The sequence below is a fragment of the Hevea brasiliensis genome, chromosome 12 (assembly GCF_030052815.1).
Source record: "Hevea brasiliensis isolate MT/VB/25A 57/8 chromosome 12, ASM3005281v1, whole genome shotgun sequence".
In the NCBI taxonomy this organism is placed as follows: domain Eukaryota; kingdom Viridiplantae; phylum Streptophyta; class Magnoliopsida; order Malpighiales; family Euphorbiaceae; genus Hevea; species Hevea brasiliensis.
In genome coordinates this window covers 7,753,846-7,775,038 of record NC_079504.1, presented here as the reverse complement: position 1 = coordinate 7,775,038, position 21,193 = coordinate 7,753,846, and the positions used below count along the sequence as shown (strand labels likewise).

The following is a 21,193-nucleotide window of genomic DNA, read 5'->3' as shown; positions in this document are numbered from 1 at the left end:
ATATGTGAATTTTAGTTAATTTTCAATATAATTTCTCTCCCTTTTCATTTTCAATAGGAGTTTTTAATTGTTTATTGATTTGAATGAGATTAGGAAAAAAATTAAAAAAAAAAATAAATTCTTGTTTTGATATATAATTGAAGAAAATCAGAAAAACAAATCCACAATCTAAAAATATCATTTAATTGCGAAAATAAATAATTACATGAATTTGGATTGATCCATTATGAATGATCCGATCCATGTGCTTGTGTTCATAAGTAGTAATCTCAATATCAAGCCTTTCTTTTTTTTGAAATTGTTAATTATATTGTCAAAGGAAATGATGTTCTTGCTAATTTGCAGCAAACTACAAATCAAATGGGGAGAAAGAATGGTTCTTCTTCACACCAAGAGATCGTAAGTATCCAAGTGGAGAGCGACCCAATCGAGCTGCTGGAAAAGGATATTGGAAGGCTACTGGAGCTGATAAACCTGTTAATTTTGAAGGTTGTAAAGTTGGATTCAGGAAGGCATTGGTATTCTACCAAGGAAAACCTCCAAATGGTGATAAAACTGATTGGATTATGCATGAATATAGAGTAAATGAACCTCCTAAGAGAAAAAGAGGAGGAAATGATATGAAGGTACGTTTCTTTCTCTTTTCTTTAATGTTATTGGCTTGCTGTACGAATAATGATACATTAACCTAGTTTCTTGTGGCAGCTTGATGATTTGGTCTTATGTACGATTTATAAGAAGCTTGACAGATCTTTCAGAGCTCCAACTCGACCACGAGTTCAAGTTGTCCAAGATCACCAACCACCGGAAAATGGAATGCTGCTGCCTTAAGAATCCAAACAAATTCCAATGCCTACCATGGCAGGGAATTATAGCCAAGGGATTGAGATGGGATATCTCAATGCAAATGCTGCTTATGCTCCTGCTTATCATCTGAATGGAATTGGGACATTTATTACTGAATCTTTTGACACTAGTCAATTCGAATTGCCTTACTGTGGGAATGCTGTTCATCCATTGATGGGAAGTGCAGGAGCATCATCACCATCTTCTTCATCAAAATTCTTATATATGCAGAGTTATATTAGCGATAAGCATCCTATAAATGAACATCTTCATCATCCGGAGGAATTTTTGGCTGCGCAAAGGATGGATAATATTCTCTTGCCTTCGCTTAAGAACTTTAGTCCCTTGCCCTATGAAGAACATGATGATAGTAATAACTAGTAAGGATGCAAAAGGCTGCCATTGCAATATCAGTCTCTGAGGTTACGCAGAATCCAAAGATAATTGAGCAATCCAAACTATCATTGATGACTGACATTTCTTTAAGTCATGGTAGCTAGTTAGCTATTATTTACATTTTAGCTTATTTAGATGTTTAATTAATTTCCTAGGTTATGTTTTAGCTGCTTATTGTTTTAGGATTATTGCTGAATTTTTAAGCTTATTATTATTATTATTATTATTATTATTATTATTATCTGAAAATCTACTGATCAATTTAGTAAGTTTCCACATGTGGATGTAATTAAGTTACCCTATTGATAACATTGTTGAGAAAACCTCTAATAAGAATCCTTAGATGCAAAAAATGGATTTTTATTTACTAAAATTTGAAATAAGGGTTTAAATTTAATTTTATTATAAATTATTGATAAATTATGAATTTGAAATAAAATTTTTAAATTAAATTTAAAATAATATTATTATATAAATTATTCTAAATTCATATTTAAATAAGATTCTTTCCATATTTATATGGTTAATATATATTCATAACTATAATCAGCTGAGTAAAAAATATTTTTTTATTAAATTCAAATTTTATATTTTAAATTTCTCAATTTAAGCTTAAATAAGGTTAAAAAAAAAAACTAAACTAAGAGATAAATATAACAAGAAGATAGCCACAATTTACTAATACCAGCCATTATCTTTAATATATGTTATCTTTCAGTTTTGGCTTAATCATAAATTTATTGTTTTCTAAATGGGAGAATATTAGAATTTTTATAAAACATTTACGAGGTACCATTAATTGTTGGCTTTTTTTTTTAACTATAAGAAATGAAGACTCTGTTGATATAACATTTATAGTCCTCTTAAAATCGAGGCCCGGGGTCACATGTTGATATTAATATTGATTTAACCCAACTCAATAAAAAGGGACTTACCACTGAATCTAAAGTGACACCCAATGAGAAGAACCATTAGACAATCCAAAATTTAAACTAATGCTAGCCATTATCTTTAATATATGTTATCTTTCAATTTTGGCTTAATGATAAATTTATTGTTTTCTAAATGGGAGAATATTAGAATTTTTATAAAACATTTATGAGGTACCATTAATTGTTGGTTTTTTTTTTTTTCGAATTGCAAGAAATGAGGGCTTTGCTAGTATGACAATTATAGCCCCCTTGGACTCGAGATCCGAGATCACCGATTGACGTCCTTGATTTAATATAACTCTATAGAAAGAGATCTACCACTGAACTCGAGGTGGCACCCAATGAAACGAACCATTGGACAACCTGTCACCGCCTCCTCATATTGTACTACTAAATAGAGACAATATTTAGTTATTACACTAATGGGGAGAGTCAAATCGGGATGAGACAAAACTATCTTACCAAATTAACTATCAAGCTACTACATTAGCGAAAATAAACTAATTAAATATATATAGTTTAAGGACACATGAGTGAAGTCTAATTTGTGTTATGGGCTTATAAATATGTAACACCCTAGGCAAATCCCACATCGGCAAAACACGGGAGAGATGCTGGGTTTATAAGTTGGTGGTTCGTAACCCTTAGTGACGCATTTTAAAATCGTGAAGGCTTCGGTCCAGAGCGGACAATATCACTAGTGGGCCGGGCCATTATATTTGTAGTATCAGAGCCACTTCGCGTGCAACCTTGAGCGATGGTGGGGCAAACCTCAGCGAGGACGCTGAGTCCCATAAGGGGTTTGGATTGTAACACCCTAGGCAAATCCCACATCGGCAAAACACGGGAGAGATGTTGGGTTTATAAGTTGGTGGTTCGTAATCCCTAGTGACGCATTTTAAAACTCCTAATGACGCGTAGGACTTGTAAAAGGTAGAATCTAAAAATCCTATAATAAGTAGTTTACAAATGTTATATAAAATTCAATAAATAATTATAAATTTGATTTAATTAGCTATATTTAAGTCTAAATTGAAGCTAGAAAATGTATAATTAGGTGTATTAATTAAATTATATTCATTTCATTCATGATTAGATTTTTTTTCTAATAGTTAAAGAAATAATTAAATAACTTAAATTATAATAAAACACTCCTTAATTTAAGTAAATTACTCTTTATCTCATCTAATTACTCTAATTTCAACCATTCTTCCTTTGTTAATTTACTACTAAATTGTAAAAATAATAAAAAAAGTTATTATGACACATCTGGGATAATTGAGAGAGAGAAAGTGAGGAAATTGAAATTGACAAGATGTGTTTTAAATTATATTTAGATGAAACAACTTTAAAAAATGACAGATAATATATATATATATATATATATATATATATATATATATATATATATATATATATATATATATATATATATATATATATATAACAACGTATTTTATATGTATATAGATAGGCTAGGTCTAGGGGCAGAGTCAAAAAATTTCAATTGGGGCCAAATATAATATACCAATCATATATTTATAGTTTGTGTTATATTTAAGAAAATAAATATAAACCCCATATAACTACCTATATGACCTCATATATATATATATATATATATATATATATATATTTTTTTTTTAAATTAAAATTTTTTTAATCTTAATTTAAAAATTAGGAATATATTTAATTGAAATTTAACTTTGATTTTATTTAAAATATGGCCCCATATTAATATTTGTATTTGAAAATATTCAAATTTTAAAATGTTTCTTTTTTATTAACTCAATTAAATAAAAAATTTAATAAGCATATATTCTAATAATTTGAAACATATTTTTTTATTGGTCTAACTTACTTAAAAAATTCGTTGCTAATATTTTTTAACTTTACTTTTCAACAATAAGCTAAAAATTTAATAATAATTTTAAAATTTAAAATTTTGTTAGGTTAATAAAAATTAATCTTTTAAAAATTAGAATATGGATACATGAATATTTTTGTTTAATTGAGCCAATTTACTTCTTTTTTAATTTCTTTTATTATTTAAAGGAAAATTTTAAAAACATAGGCTATTATTGTTACAATTTTGTTAGGTCAATATTTTAATCTAAAATTTTTCATAAATTTTTATTAAAGGATTTATATTACATTAATTTATTGGTCTAATTAAATAAAAAGTTTGATGAGTACATATTCTAATAATTTGAAACTATTTTTTATTGATCCAATTTAATTGAAAAATTGATCCAGATAATTTTTTAAATTTAATTTTAAGTAATAAAAAAATTAAAAAGATTCTAAAAATTTAATATAGGTTTTTTAAAAAGTGGTCTAGGTTTATTGTGTTAAAAGTAATTTTAATCGAATATCAATTACTCACAATCATAATATTTTTAAATTAAAATTAGTATAAAATTTAACACCTAACAGTCTATTGGCAAATAAAAACTAGACCTATTTTAATAAAAATTTTAATATCAATGATATTTTAAAGTACTCTAAATTAAAAATTAAAATTTTGGGGGACTATAGCTTTATTTTAACCATGGAATTCGGTGTTAGACAGATGCAATATTTAGATTTATGTGCTTTATGTACTTAACTCATAATTTGAATCTTTTTAAAATATTTTTGTATTCTTTAAATGAATAATTTAAAAATGTGTGTCGCCAATTTTTTAATTTTATTAGGTTAATAAAACTAATTTAATAAAAATTAAAATATAAACTTATTAATTTTTTATTTAAAAAATATAATAATTAATGAACCAACTAATTCTTGTAATTTCAACTAACTCAAAAAAATTAATATTATAAATTTTAAAAATTTATTAGAATTAAAATTAAGTAATAAAAAATAATTTAAAAGAATTAAATTGTGAGTGATGTAGATAAAATACCTAGATATAGTTGTTATATCTATCATTAGCCTATATATCTAAATGTTATAATCGTCATTAATTAATATTTTTTCTATTTGTTCAATAAGGCAAAATGTAATCTTAACAAAAAAGAATATTGTAATTTATTTAAATTTTTTTAAAGTATTTTATGTATTTAACTCACGTATATCTAAATATTAAACTAATATATTAATATTCAAATTTTAATCAAAATTACTATTTTTTTATAATTTGAATATTAGCTCAACTTAATTGAAAAATATTTTTAAACTTATTTTTAAGGAATAAAAAAGAATTTAAAAAAATTAAATTATAACTAAAATATATAAAATACCTAAACTTAGTTGTTATATTCATCTTTAGCTTTATATATCTAAATGTTATAATCGTTAATGTGGGCTCATTAATTTAACGAAATAAATTTATTTTTGAGAATATATCCACATTTAAAGTACTCTAAATTAAAAATTAATTTTTTTATGTAGTGGTCTAATAATAAATTTATAGTCAATATTTTTGAATATATTTTTAATTAATAAAAAAATTTAAAAGAATTAAATTGTGAGTGAGATACATAAAAAATTTTAATTTAGTTTACCTAAATTCTTATTACTTTTTTTAGAAAATATATTATTATTATTATTGGTTGAACACTCCATATAGATATGGAATCTCTATCTAAATAATTTTCAATTTGAGTCTCAAATTCGTATTTATCTCCTTCTTATCTTTTTATTGTTTAAAATTTATTATAACCGAACCAATCGATGTAATAATGAAAATCACACTTATTATTAGTTGATAAAATTTTATTAGAAGATATAAATTGCAAAATATCAAAGGATATTTTGTTTTCATTGATTTGTTGTTAGATTGTAATCAATATTATCATTTTCCACTTGACTTTGTTTCTCCATGAAACAACTTTATGTACCATGAATTATATTGCAATTAAATATAAAAACTTTGGATTATCTATAAATAATTCTTACTCGAGTGCAAGTGTCTCCCTTCATATGTTGGTTGTAACGTAATTTTGGCTATTGCTGTTGCAAGCCTATGGCATAGATACTCTATCAATATTGGCTCCTGGTAGTCTTTTTCGTAAAGGTAATAGTGAAATAGAAATAAATATAAATATTTTTTTAAATTATTTTGAAAATAATTATATGTATATATATAATTTTTATTATTAATAAATAATATAAAGAAAATTCTAGCTATTAGGCTTATTGATAGAAAAAATAATAATTATTTATTTTAAATAAATTAAATTTCTTTTAAAATATATTTATACTTAAAAACTTAAAATAAAATTTTAGTAGAAAATAAATTTTTTTTCTTGTTTCAACGATTTTATAACTTAGGACATATTTAGTTTAACTGTTAGATGCAGTTGATAACTATCACCTGATAGCTGATAACTGATGATAATTGATTTATGTTAAGTATTTGGTAAAACTATATTTAACTGTTATGAAAAATAACTGAGAAGAGTATATATCGTATAATTTATTTTATTATTGAAATAAATATAATATTATAAATTTATTATATTATATTATCTATTTTATTAATAAATTAAATAGATAATTATTAATTTAATATATTATATCATTTATTATATTATTAAAATAAATATATAATTATTGATTTATTATGTTATATCATTTATTTATTATTGAAATAAAAAATAATTAACTTTTTTAAAAAATAATTAAATAACTTTAAAATATAGTTATAAAATAACAAAGTAATTATTATTGTTGATAAAGAAAAAAATTATAATTAATTTTAAGTTCTTAAATATAAAAAATGTATTTTTTAATAAAAAATAAATATTTTATATTTTATGTTATATATAAAAAATATTTTAACAAAATTATAATCCACTAATTAAGATGTTAAAATTATAAATGAGAAAAGATAAAAACATTAATAATATTAATTTTTGAGTTAAATGAAAAATGATATTATGGTCTAAATAAAAAATAAAATCAAATCAGCTATCAACTGATAAGAAACAGCTCTAAAAATAGAGCTGATATAAACTGTAACTCATGAGTATCATATCAGTTACCCATTAACTATCAGCTTTACTTTTAGAGCTGATGGGCAACTGATATGGTACCCATCAGCTGCAGTTTATATCAACTCTATTTTTAGAGCTGTTTTTCATCAGCTGATAGTTAATTTAATTTTATTTTTTATTTTGACCATATTATTCTTTTTTATTTAACTTCAAAATTGATATTATTAATACATTTATCTTTTTTATTTATAATTTTAATATTTTAATTAACGCTATTTTAACTTTGTTAAAACATTTTTTTATTAATAACATAAAATATAAAATATTTATTTATATCTAAATACTTAAAATTAATTATAAATTTTTTTATTAACAATAATAATTACTTTATTATTTTATTTATATTTTTAAAGTTATTTAATTTTTTTAAATAATTATTTTTTAATTTTAATAATAAAATAAATGATATTATACTATAGATTAATAATTATATATTTATTTTAATAATATAATAAATGATATTTTATATTTATTTAAATAATAAAATAAATTATATGATATATATTCTTATTAGTCATTTCACATATCAACAGCAACAATTAAATATAGTTTTACCAAACACTTAACATAAATCAGCTATCATCAGTTATTAGCTAACAGTAACGGCTATCAGTTAACAGTTATTAACTGTGTTCAACAGTTAAACCAAACAGGCCCTAAGTTTACCAAAACTCTAGTTCATCTGTTTGAATATCTATCAGCTATCAACGGCATCCAACGAATGAACTAGATACCCCTTTAGTTAATTTTAAAAAGCTTAATTAATTTTTTTTTAAGTTTCAATGATTTTATTGTTTAATTAATTTTTGAAATTTTTTAATATCATAAATAATATAAAAAATCATACTTATTTTAAAACTAATTTTAATTTTTAATATTCAATCAAATTTAATTCTTCATTATTTTAATTAATTTAAAATTATATATTATTATTCTAAATTTTTCGAATACTGTAATAATATGATTCAAACCTTTTAATTAAAATCCTAAGTAAAGTCTATATAAGACTTTGCAAATTTAATGTTATGGGAGATTAACTTAAAAATTAAAAATTAATATTAATAATAAAAAAATAGTTCTTTATTATCATTATAATAAATTAATATGGGTATTTTTATCAAATTCAATATCCCTTTATATATATATATATATATATATATATATATATATATATATATATATATATATATATATATATATATTATAAATTAATTTTAATTTTAATTTTTTATTAATTAATTTCTTATTTTGGTTAATTATTTTTTATAAAATATTATATTTAATTGAAGTTAAGCATTAGAAGATCAAGAATTTTAAATTTATATAAACTTTAAAATTAAGAATTTTAAATTTATATAAATATTAAAATTAATTTAAATAATAAAATATAATTATAATTAATTTAAAGAATCCCTTCCTATTTAAATATAAATCCCTAATTTATAAAAATGAATAAAAATTAACCAGTGATAGATTAGATCTTCGGATCAAATGGGCCAAATTTTTTCTCAATAGGGTGGCTTAAGAAAACGACTTATCCCATTTTTTCTAATTTTTTTATCCCTATAAGACTTCCAAGTCTCCGTCTGTTGAAGAAACTTTCTTCTCATCAGAGTCCTACCATGAAGGAGGACCAACATAAGCGGGAGGAGGTTGCTATAACAAATACTAAAAATAACACTGCTTATCTAAACCCTATACATCCTTCTTCTCCTCATGGCTATTCTACAGATGCTACTTCAACCAATAGCTGCAGTAGCTGCATCAGCCGTGTTAGCATAATTACAGTAATTAGTATGATTATAGGAGATTTGTGTAGCATAATTACAGCAATTAGCATGATTATAGGAGATTTGTATAGCATAATTATAGTAATTATTATTCTTGTCTAAATTAGCTCATATTCTCATGTATAAATAGATGTAATATATCTGTAAATCAGACATAGACAAATACACAATCATTTCCTTCATTACTTGTATTCTTTCTTCTAATATGGTATCAGAGCCGTAAGGCTTTTATTTCTAGTTTCTGGGGTCTCTCTTCTCTCTCTATAACCTGTTCTGGTTCATTCTTTCATTCCTATTATTATACCATTTTTTTTCTCCTCATCTTGTTATCAATAGAGAAATCTGATATTTCAAAATCTATTGCAATAGTTCTGACTGGTTCCAACTATAATCTTTGGGTTCAAGGAATGAAAAGTTTTTTGATAGGTCGCAAGCTTTGGCGTATTGTTACCAGAGATATCACTACGCCGACAAGAGAGAACGATGAAACTGATGCAAAATTTGCTGACCGTCTTGAGGATTGGGATAGTAAAAATCATCAGATCATTACCTGGTTTGGCAATACCTCTGTCTCGTCCATCCATATCCAATTTGCTAATTATGACTCTGCAAAAGAAATCTGGGATTTTTTTGCTAATCGATATCAGACCACTGGACTTGCCCACTATTATCAGTTATGGACTACTCTTCATAATCTGAAACAAGAAGCAGGTCAATCTGTGAATGATTTTCTTGCCCAGGTCCAACCCATTTGGAATCAAATATCTCAGGCCAAAATCAGTGAAGATCATCTTCATCTCATTCAAGTTCTAATGGCTCTTTGATCAGAATATGAGGCCGTTCGAGCGTCCCTGCTACATCGAAATCCACTCCCATCATTGGATACTGCTATTCAAGAGATTATTTTTGGAGAGACTCGTCTCAGTTTGGATAAAACTCTACAATTTGAAACTGCTCTTGCAACTACTCGATCCTCATATCAGAAATCTGGCAATTAACTCTGTAAGAATTGTAATCAAATTGGTCATGCTTTTGCATATTGTCCTACTATAGAATGCAAATATTGTCATGGTTACGGTCATATTCTTAAATATTGTCCCACACGCCCTCCAAGACCAAAAGGAGGGCATTCTAAATTTAAGAATGTCTTAAAGCCTGGATCTTCCTCTGTCACTGCTGTTGCTGCTACTGAGGGTTCTACTGCCATCACCATGAGTGATCTTGAGGCACTATTCAAATAGGTTATCTCTTCTAATTCTCCTGCTGCTATGTCTGCCACTCCGGGTAATTCTTATTGGCTTTTTGACTCTGCATGTTGTAATCATATGACCACTAATTTTAAATTCTTGTCTTCTATAAAACCTGTATCTTCCTTACCACCAATCCATACTACAAATGGTACTAAAATGAATATCACACATACTGGTCCTGTGTCTACCTCAAATCTTCATCTCCCTGACACCTATTATATCCCTAATTTGGCACTCAATCTTATTTCTGTTGGTCAGTTGTGTGAAAAAGGACTAAATGTTATTTTTTCTTCTCATGGTGTCCAGGTACAGGATCCACAAACGGGACAGATTCTTGGGGAGGGTCGCAGAGTGGGTCGATTATTTGAGCTTGCATCTTTACATCTTCCTCAGAGATTTGTGTCTGCAGCTACAATCCCTAATTCCTCCATTCACCAATGGCATCTTCGTCTTGGTCATGCTTCTGCCAGTAAAATTCAACCTTTAATTTCTCGTGGATTATTAGGATCTACTAAGTTTGAGTCATTTAATTGTTTAAATTGTCAGCTTGCAAAACAACCTGCATTATCTTTTTCTCATAATAATACTACTTCAGACACTCCTTTTGGTTTAATTCATTCTGACAATTGGGGTCCTTCTCCTATTTCTTCAATAAATAGTTTTCGTTATTTTGTGATATTTATTGATGATTATTCTCGGTTTACTTGGATATATTTTTTGAAACATCAATTTGAGTTATCACAAATTTACATCATATTTGCAAAAATGATTAAAACTCAGTTCTCTTGTGACATTAAAATTCTTCGAATAAATAATGCCATGGAATATCGGGATTCTTCTTTACTTTAGTTTCTTAGTCAACAAGGCACCGTTGTTCAACGTTCTTGTCCTCACACCTCTCAATAGAATGGGCGAGCCGAATGCAAGCATCGCCATATTCTTAATTGTGTACGTACTCTTCTTCTTCCTGCCTCATGTCCAGAAAAATTTTGGGGAGAAGTAGCTCTTCATGCTTTTTATATTATTAACCGTCTTCCTACCTTGGTTCTTCATAATTTATCTCCTTTTGAAAAGTTGTTTGGACAACCTCCTGACTATTCCATCCTTAAACCTTTTGGATGTGTTTCTTTTATTCTTTTACAACCTCATGAACATACCAAATTAGAACCCTGTGCTCGTTTATGTTGTTTTCTTAGTTATGGCATTGAATACAAAGGGTATCGTTGTTGGGATCTTATTTCTAATAAGTTACACATCTCTCATCATGTTACCTTTTGGGACAATACTATGTTCTATTCTCTTTCCAAATTTCATCACTCTGTCAATACTGACTCTCTATTTTTCACTGACTCCTCCAAAGAGTTGTTTCCAAGTCCTGATCCAGATGATTGTGATGTGCTCAATATTAGCCCAACTACACCTGCCCCTATTGAATCTGCACCAGTTGTTGATCCAGTACCTGCTCCTGCATCTCCTCCTAGCACTACTCTTCGTCGTTCTACCCGTGTAAGAGAAACTCCTCATTCTCTTTCTGATTTTCACTGTTACTCTACTGTTGCAACCCTTCATGAGCCTCTTTCTTATCGTGAGGTAAGTACTGACCCTCTTTACCAGCAAGCTATGACTGACGAACTTCAGGCTTTAGAGAAAACTCATACTTGGGATTTAGTTGATCTTCCACCAAACAAGACCCCGATTGATTGCAAATGGATTTACAAAATCAAGACCCGTTCTGAGGGACTATTGAATGCTAACATCTATTCGCAGTCTCTTAGCTATTGCTGCAGTTCGTAAATGGAAACTTTTCTAGATGGATGTCAAAAATACTTTTCTTCATAGTGATTTAACAGAAGAGGTTTATATGCATCCTCCTCCTAGTTATCATTCTCCTCATAAGGTTTGCAAACTTCGGCGAGCCTTATATGGATTAAAACAAGCTCCCAGGGCCTGGTTTGCCAAATTTAGTTCCACTTTTGCTCAACTTGGTTTTCTCTCTAATCCACATGATTCTGTATTATTCACTCGCCGAACTGACAGTGGTATTGTTCTTCTGTTGCTTTATGTTGATAATATGATAATAATAGGAGATGATTCATCTGGTATTTCAGAGTTACAACATTATCTCAATCAGCATTTTGAAATGAAAGACCTGGGTTCTCTCAGCTATTTTTTGGGTCTTGAAGTTTCTCAAAATTCTGATGGCTATTATCTATCTCAAGCCAAGTATGCATCTGACTTACTTTCTCGAGCAGGCATCTCTGATAGCAAAACAGTATCAACTCAATTGCAAACTTACACCTCTTGATGGCACTCCTCTTGATGATCCTACTTTATATCGACAGCTTGTCGGGAGTCTTGTTTATCTCACAGTTACTCGACCTGATATTTCATATGTTGTTCATCTGGTCAGCCAGTTTATGTCTGCTCCTCGCTCAACTCATTTCTCTGCAGTACTTCGAATCCTTTGTTATATCAAAGGCACTCTTTTTCATGGTTTGCACTTTTCCGCTACCTCCTCCCTAGTATTATCTGGCTACTCTGATGCTGATTGGGCTGGTGATCTGACAGATCGTCGCTCTACAACTGGTTATTGTTTCTTCTTGGGTAATTCTCTTATCTCTTGGCGTAGCAAAAAGCAAACTGTTGTTGCACGTTCTAGCATAGAATCTGAATATCGTGCTCTTGCTGATGCTACATCTGAATTACTTTGGTTACGGTGGTTATTAACTGATTTGGGTGTCACTCATTCTTCTGCCACAATGCTTCATTGCGATAATAGAAGTGCCATACAGATTTCTCATAATGATGTATTTCATGAGCATACCAAACACATCGAAATTGATTATCATTTTGTACGTCATCATGTTGCTCATGGCACCATATGTTTGATTCATGTCTCCTTTGTCAGCCAAACAGCTGATATATTTACCAAAACGCATCCTCCCGCTCGCTTTCAGGATCTCTTAAGCAAACTCAAATTGGCACCTGTGCTACCACCTTGAGTTTGAGGGGGGAGGGAGGTGTTAGCATAATTACAGCAATTAACATGATTATAGGAGATTTGTGTAGCATAATTACAACAATTATTATTCTTGTCTAAATTAGCTCATATTCTCATGTATAAATAGATGTAATATCTCTGTAAATCAGACACAGACAAATACACAATCCTTTCCTTCATTACTTGTATTCTTTCTTCTAACAAGCCGCAACAATACTGATGCTTCTCTGTATCCTGTGATTAGCCAAAGCAATAAAATTGTTACTGCTTATGATTATGGTCATCATCATCATCATCATCATGGGGCTTCATATTATGAAGAAGATGCTTATTTGGATTTATTCCTCCCTAGATATAGGTTCAAACCCTACGATGAAGAGCTTGTTGTTCATTACCTGAAAAAAAAAAGATTATGAATGAGCCTTTGCCACCTAACAGGATCAAGGAGGTTGAGTTGTATAAGTATAATCCTGAGACTCTTACAGGTATTTTGTGAGATTTTTTTTCTAGGGTGTATATTTGGCTTTTTTTCCTTTAATACTTTCATTGATGAGATACTTAATATATTATAAATATATTATTTATTAATTGACTTTCGAATTTATGATGAAAATTTTACTTTGATATTTAATTGCTTTTGACTTTAGAAAATTTTTTAAAAGGAAAAAGAGAGAGAGAGAGTTAAAGATTGAACACTGAGATTGACACTCAAAAAATCTTTTTTATCGATTAATTTTGTTTTTGATTATTAAATTTGATCACTTTTTTCTTTTTATAATCGTATATTTGAGACTTATATATATATAATTTCTCCCCCTTTTCATTTTCAAAAGGAGTTTTAGATTATTTATTGATTTGAATGAGATCAGAAAAAAATTAAAAAAACATGATTCTAATCCATGAACCATGCATATTAGGCTGCTATCCATATTTGTGTCGCTCAATGTAGTAAATCCACAATTTAGAAGTAACTTTTAATTGCAAAAATAAATAATTCCATGAATTTGGATTAACCCATTATGAATGATGCGACACATATGCTTGTGTTTATAAGTAGCAATCTCAATATTAATTTTGTTTTTTGAAATTGTTATGTATTTTGTCAAAGGAAATGATGTTATTAGTAATTTGCAGCAAACTACAAATCAAATGGAGAGAAAGAATGGTACTTCTTCACACCAAGAGATCGTAAGTACCCAAATGGACAGCGACCCAACCGAGCCGTTGGAAATGGATATTGGAAGGCTACTGGAGCTGATAAACCGGTTAATTTTCATGGTTGTAAAGTTTGATTCAGGAAGGCATTGGTATTCTACGAAGGAAAACCTCCAAATGGTGATAAAACTGATTGGATTATGCATGAATATAGAGTAAATGAACCTCCTAAGAGAAAAAGAGGAGGAAATGATATGAAGGTACGTTTATTTCTCTTTTCTTTAATGTTATTGGCTTGTTGGACGAATAATGATAATTAACCTAGTTTCTTGTGGCAGCTTGATGATTGGGTCTTATGTAGGATTTATAAGAAGCTTGACAGATCTTTCAGAGCTCCAACTCGACCACGAGTTCAAGTAGTCCAAGATCACCAACCATCAGAAAATCGAACACGGCTGCCGCCTGAAGAATTCAAACAAATTCCAATGCCTACCATGGCAGGGAATTATAGCCAAGGGATTGAGATGGGATATCTCAATACAAATGCTGCTCATGCTCCTTATCATTTTAATGGAATTGGGACAGTAATTACTGAATCTTTTAACACTAGTCAATTCGAGTTACCTTACTGTGGGAATGCTGTTCATCCATTGATGGGAACTGCAGGAGCATCATCACCATCTTCTTCATCAAAATTCTCATATATGCTGAGTTATATTAGCAATGAGCATCCTTTAAATGAATATCTTCATCATCCGGAGGAATTTTTGGCTGCACAAAGGATGGATAATATTCTTTTGCCTTCGCTTGAGAACTTTAGTCCCTTGCCCTATGAAGAACATGATAGAAATAACTATTACTGCTGAGGCTGAGGATGCAAAAAGCTCGCTATTGCAATATCAGTATCTGAGGTTATGCAGAATCCAGAGATAATTGAGCTATCCAAACTATCACCGATGACTGACCTTTCTTCAAGTCATGGTAGCTAGTTAGCTAATATTTACATTTTAGCTTATTTAGATGTTTAATTAATTTTCAAGGTTATTGTAACACCCCAAAAATTTTAAATTTATGAGCATTTTTGATTTTTTTTTTTTTTTAATTTTTTTTTTTTTTTTTTTTTTTTTTTTTTAAAAAAAAATTTTTTTTTAAAAAAAAAAACTTTTTAATTTTTTAAAAAAATTTAAAAAAACAACCAAAAAAAAAAAAAAAAATATAGTCTTTTATTTTTTGAGTTTTTTTGAAATTTTTTTTTTTTTTTTTTTTTTTTTTTCGGTCCAGGTTAAAATATAAAAAAAAAAAAAAATTTTTCTTTTTAACTATCGGAAAACCGGCTTTTCTTTCTTTCTTTCTCTTTCTTTCCTTTTCTTCTTCTCTCTCCTCTCTCTCTTCTCTCTCTCTCTCTCTCTCTCCTCCTCCTCCCCACCCACCCACCCCCCACCCACCACACCCCCCCCCAGCCGGCGCCGCCTCTCGGCCACCCCCCGGGCGCTAGCGGGCGGAAAAGCTGGCGCCTTTCCCTCAAAATCTCGCGCGGCGCTGCCTCGCCGATCGAAATCTCATCCGCCACATCTCCAATCATCGTCTTTCATCTAAAAATCATCAAGAACTAAGAGCTTGATTTCTCCAATCATTTTTGAATTTTGATTTTTTAGTTTTTTTTTTTTTTTTTTTTTGCTTTTTTTTTTTTTTTGTTTTTAGATTTCTGAATCTAAACAAAAAATCCCATACGCCACCGCACGGCTTTCCATTTGCTTTTTTTTAATTTTCAATTTCAAATTTTTTTTTTTCGATTTTTTTTTTTTTGGGACTTTTTTTTTGTTTTTTTTATTCAATGATTTTTATAAAAAAATTAAAATTAATATGTATGTTATATGTTATCAATTTATGGGCTTCGTGTGTCCGAAAAAATTGGATTCTCGAAAATTGTGCATTATGCGAAGCCGGACATTTCACCGGAAAAAAGCTCTAGCTACCGTTGTCGGACGCCCTCCGAGGGCGCTGGCGCCCCAGCGAATCCAAAGGTAAAGGTCAAAAAATTTTTTCGATTTTCTTTTTTAAATTTTAAAAATATAAAATTTTAAAAAAAAAATTAAAAAATAAAATCCATAAAAAATTATAATTCTATAATAAATATTATTTTTTTTATTTTGTTTTAGAATTTTTAGAAAATTTTATTTTTTTTTTAGAGAGGTTATGTTTTAGCTACTTATTGTTTTAGGATTATTGCTGAATTTTCAAGCTGCTCTTATTATTATTATTATTATTATTATTATTATTATTATTATTATTATTATTATCAAGTTATCAATTTAGTAAGTTTTGACATGTGGATAACTAACTGATAATATTGTTGAGAAAACCACCAATAAGAATCCCTTAGAGACTCAGAAAGAGATTTTTAAGAAAGGATTTTTATGTACGAAAATTTGAAATAAGGGAGAATTTCTTCATCTAAACTTAAATAAGATTGTAAAAAAAAAAAAGAAAAACTAAATTAAGAGATAAATATAATAATAAGATGGCCACAACTTAAACTAATGATAACCATCATTTTTAATATATGTAATCTTTTGATTTTGACTTAATCATTAATTTATTGTTGTCTAATACGTGGGAGAATATTAGAATTTTTATAAAACATTTACGAAATACCATTAATTATGGGCTGTTTTGATTTGCGAAAATGGACTAATTAAATTTAGTTGACAATTTAAGGAGAAAATTACTTGTGAAGTGATTAGCTTATATCAAGTGTCTAGAGACATTATTTGCAGATAACAAATTCCTAATTAGATTAAACCGAAATTATCGAGTTGATTTGGATTGAATCGGTTGGTTCGGTTGGCAAAGTAATGATAAATATTACATAAACAGATAAATCTTAAATTTATAAAAATAAATAAAAATTAATTAATAATAGATTAAATATTTCGATTCAAATTTTTTCGTAGCAGGTTGGCTTAAGAAAACGACATATCCCTATTTTTTCTTTTTTTATTTATTTTAAATATTATGAACGACCTATCTCTATTTTATTCTATGAGACTTTCAACTCTTGTCTGTCAAAGAAGCTTTCATCTTCTCATCAAAGTCCTACTATGGAGGAGGACCAACATAAGCGGAAGGTTGCAAAGGTTGCTGTAGCAAACCCTAAAAATAACACTACTCTAAACCCTATATATCCTTCTTCTCCTCATGGTTATGCTACAGATGCTAGTTCAAAGAATGGCGGCAGCAGCCTCAATAGCCGCAACAATACTGATGCTTCTCTCGATCCTGTGATTAGCCACGGCAATAAAATTGTTACGGCTTATGATTATGATCATCACTATCATCATGGGGCTTCAAATTATTTAGAAGATGCTTATTTGGATTCATTCCCTCCTGGGTATAGGTTCAAACCCTACGATGAAGAGCTTGTTGTTCATTACCTAAAAAAAAAGATTATGAATGAGCCTTTGCCACCTAACAGGATTAAGGAGGTTGAGTTGTACAAGTATAATCCGGAGACTCTTGCAGGTATTTGTTGGGATTTTTTTTAGGATGTATATTTTGGCTTCTTTTTCTTGAATATTTTCATTGATGATTATAAATATATTAGTTTATTGTATTGATCTCAAGATAGAGACTTGAGTTTAAAGTGAGATACACTCTTGGGGAAAAATAATATGGAAACATTCTACAAAGATTTTTTATTAATTAATTTTTTTCGGATTTATGATGAAATTTTACTTTGATATTTAATTGCTTTTGACTTCAGGAAATTTTTCAAAAGATAAAAAAAAAAGTTAAAGATTGAACCCCTAATTAGATGGACACTCAAATAATTTTTTTTATTGATGAATTTTGTTTTTATGATTAAATTTGACATTTTTTTTTATAAACCCTAATTTGATACTTTTCAAAAAGAAAATAACGTTTTCTCATTGTATTTAGATATGTGAATTTTAGTTAATTTCCAATATAATTTCTCTTCCTTTTCATTTTCAATAGGAGTTTTTAATTGTTTATTGATTTGAATGAGATTAGGAAGAAAAAAAAAATTCTTGTTTTGATATATAATTGAAGAAAATCAGAAAAACAAATCCACAATCTAAAAATATCTTTTAATTGCGAAAATAAATAATTACATGAATTTGGATTGATCCGATCCATATGCTTGTGTTCATAAGTAGTAATCTCAATATCAAACCTTTCTTTTTTTTGAAATTGTTATTTATTTTGTCAAAGGAAATGATGTTCTTGCTAATTTGCAGCAAACTACAAATCAAATGGGGAGAAAGAATGGTACTTCTTCACACCAAGAGATCGTAAGTATCCAAATGGAGAGCGACCCAATCGAGCTGCTGGAAAAGGATATTGGAAGGCTACTGGAGCTGATAAACCTGTTAATTTTGAAGGTTGTAAAGTTGGATTCAGGAAAGCATTGGTATTCTACCAAGGAAAACCTCCAAATGGTGATAAAACTGATTGGATTATGCATGAATATAGAGTAAATGAGCCTCCTAAGAGAAAAAGAGGAGGAAATGATATGAAGGTACGTTTATTTCCCCTTTCTTTAATGTTATTGGCTTACTCTACGAATAATGATATATTAACCTAGTTTCTTGTGGCAGCTTGATGATTGGGTCTTATGTAGGATTTATAAGAAGCTTGACAGATCTTTCAGAGCTCCAACTCGACCACGAGTTCAAGTTGTCCAAGATCACCAACCACCAGAAAATGGAATGCTGCTGCCTAAAGAATCCAAACAAATTCCAATGCCTACCATGGCAGGGAATTATAGCCAAGGGATTGAGATGAGACATCTCAATACAAATGCTGCTTATGCTCCTGCTTATCATTTGAATGGAATTGGGGCAGTTATCACTGAATCTTCTGACACTAGTGTATTCGAGTTACCTTACCGTGGGAATGCTGTTCATCCATTGATGGGAACTGCAGGAGCATCATCACCATCCTCTTCATCAAAATTCTCATATATGCAGAGTTATATTAGCGATGAGCAACCTATAAATGAATATCTTCATGATCCAGAGGAATTTTTTGCTGAACAAAGGATGGATAGTATTCCTTTGCCTCCGCTTGAGAACTTTAGTCCCTTTCCCTAAGAGGAACATGATGCTAGTAATAACTATCACTGTTGAGGCTGATAACTGACCTTTCTTTTCAGTCATAGCTGGTTAGCTAAAATTTACATTTTATCTTATTTGGATGTTTAATTAATTTCCTAGGATATGTTTTATCTACTTATTGTTTTAGGATTATTGCTAAATTTTCAAGCTTAATTTTCTTATCAGTTATTATCATTATTTTTCATATTAACATGTAGGCATTTTATAAAAGATTCATAAAATATTTGTTGGAATTTTTTTTATCTGACTAAATTGCCACAGAAAATAAATAATAAGGTCCTCCAAATCATGTCTAATTGCATTTACATGTGTACAGTGGGCTCCATGATGGAAAATGGAAATTTATAAATAATATGGTTAAATCTCTGTTGCTACTTCTGCAGAATTTCAATACATGAAAAACCCAAAAGAATTTGTCAAACGATTCAAGTAAAACAATCTCACTCCCAAACCCATATGGCAAATACATGAACACCATCTCTTTATCTTTGTAAATTAAAATATAACAAATCCCTGCAAATCCTGTGATTCTAAAATACACCCCAAAATATCCATTCAGAAAAGTGAGGATTGAAATAGCTTTGATATTAAAATCCTAGTAGTTTCCAAGAGAGTAAGATCCAACTTCAAATCATAACTACATTCTTGTAAAGAAAGCAGGATCACTAAAAAAAGAAAAGCAGGAAAGTTCTAATAGTAAATTTCAAGTTTAATGACAATGGCAGGCACCATTCTTTTATTCATATCACAAAGCAGAACATAGACTCACTTCTCGCTCAAACACGAGGCTAAGACAAGATATAATGCCAAATGTTAAACTGGATCAACACCTAAACAGAACCAAAAGAAATTCTAATCAGACATAAGCGCATGCACTGCATGTAATAATAAGAAACAGTGAAATTCGAAGATGATAACAACGAAACTAGAAGGAAAGAAACAAGGATAGTACTCAACTGAGTACTGACCAAACTTCAAAGATAAAGATATTACTGTGTTTGACACAGAGTAGAGAAGGAAAGAAACAAGAAGAGAAAAAGGAGAAAATTACCTATGAAGTGACTAGCTTATATCAAGTGTCTAGAGACATTATTGGTGACCAAGGAAGTCTCTGGAGTGGAGCGTCGGCCACGGGGATTCGAGATTGTGAGATTGCAGATAACAAATTCCTGATTAGATTAAACCGAAATTATCGAGTTGATTTGGATTGGATCGGTTGATTCGGTTGGCAAAGTAATGATAAATCTCACATAAACAGATAAATCTTAAATTTATAAAAATGAATAAAAATTAACCAATGATAAATTAGATCTTTCGATTCAAATTTTTTTGGCAGCAGGTTGGCTTAAGAAAACGACATATCCCTATTTTTTTTATTATTATTTTAAATATTATGAACAACCTATCCCTATTTTATTCTATGAGACTTTCAACTCTTGTCTGTCAAAGAAGCTTTCATCTTCTCATCAAAGTCCTACTATGGAGGAGGACCAACATAAGCGGAAGGTTGCAAAGGTTGCTGTAGCAAACCCTAAAAATAACACTACTCTAAACCCTATATATCCTTCTTCTCCTCATGTTATGCTATAGATGCTAGTTCAAACAATGGCGGCAGCAGCCGCAACAACCGCAACAATACTGATGCTTCTCTCGATCCTGTGATTAGCCACGGCAATAAAATTGTT

The 21,193-nt window shown here is 29.0% G+C and overlaps 1 protein-coding gene and 2 pseudogenes across 1 annotated transcript; all 3 read left to right on the top strand.

Moving 5' to 3' along the window:
• Positions 1-226: 226 nt before the first annotated feature.
• LOC110639506 (NAC domain-containing protein 58-like) lies at positions 227-1,227 on the top strand (annotated as a pseudogene).
• Positions 1,228-1,232: 5 nt separating this feature from the next.
• On the top strand, positions 1,233-15,236 carry LOC110649016 (NAC transcription factor 56-like; annotated as a pseudogene).
• Positions 15,237-17,452: 2,216 nt separating this feature from the next.
• LOC110649015 (NAC transcription factor 56-like) lies at positions 17,453-19,603 on the top strand. Its single transcript, XM_058130514.1, has 3 exons — positions 17,453-17,892; positions 18,630-18,910; positions 18,990-19,603. Exons 1-3 carry the CDS (start codon positions 17,472-17,474, stop codon positions 19,482-19,484), a joined length of 1,197 nt encoding a protein of 398 aa, XP_057986497.1. The 5' UTR covers positions 17,453-17,471; the 3' UTR covers positions 19,485-19,603.
• Positions 19,604-21,193: the final 1,590 nt, after the last annotated feature.

Coding starts and splice junctions, on each gene's coding strand:
- LOC110649015 (XM_058130514.1), top strand. CDS start 17,472: ATGGAGGAGGACCAACATAAGCGGAAGGTTGCAAAGGTTGCTGTAGCA. Junction 17,893..18,629: donor TAATCCGGAGACTCTTGCAG/GTATTTGTTGGG, acceptor GCTAATTTGCAG/CAAACTACAAATCAAATGGG. Junction 18,911..18,989: donor GAGGAGGAAATGATATGAAG/GTACGTTTATTT, acceptor TTCTTGTGGCAG/CTTGATGATTGGGTCTTATG.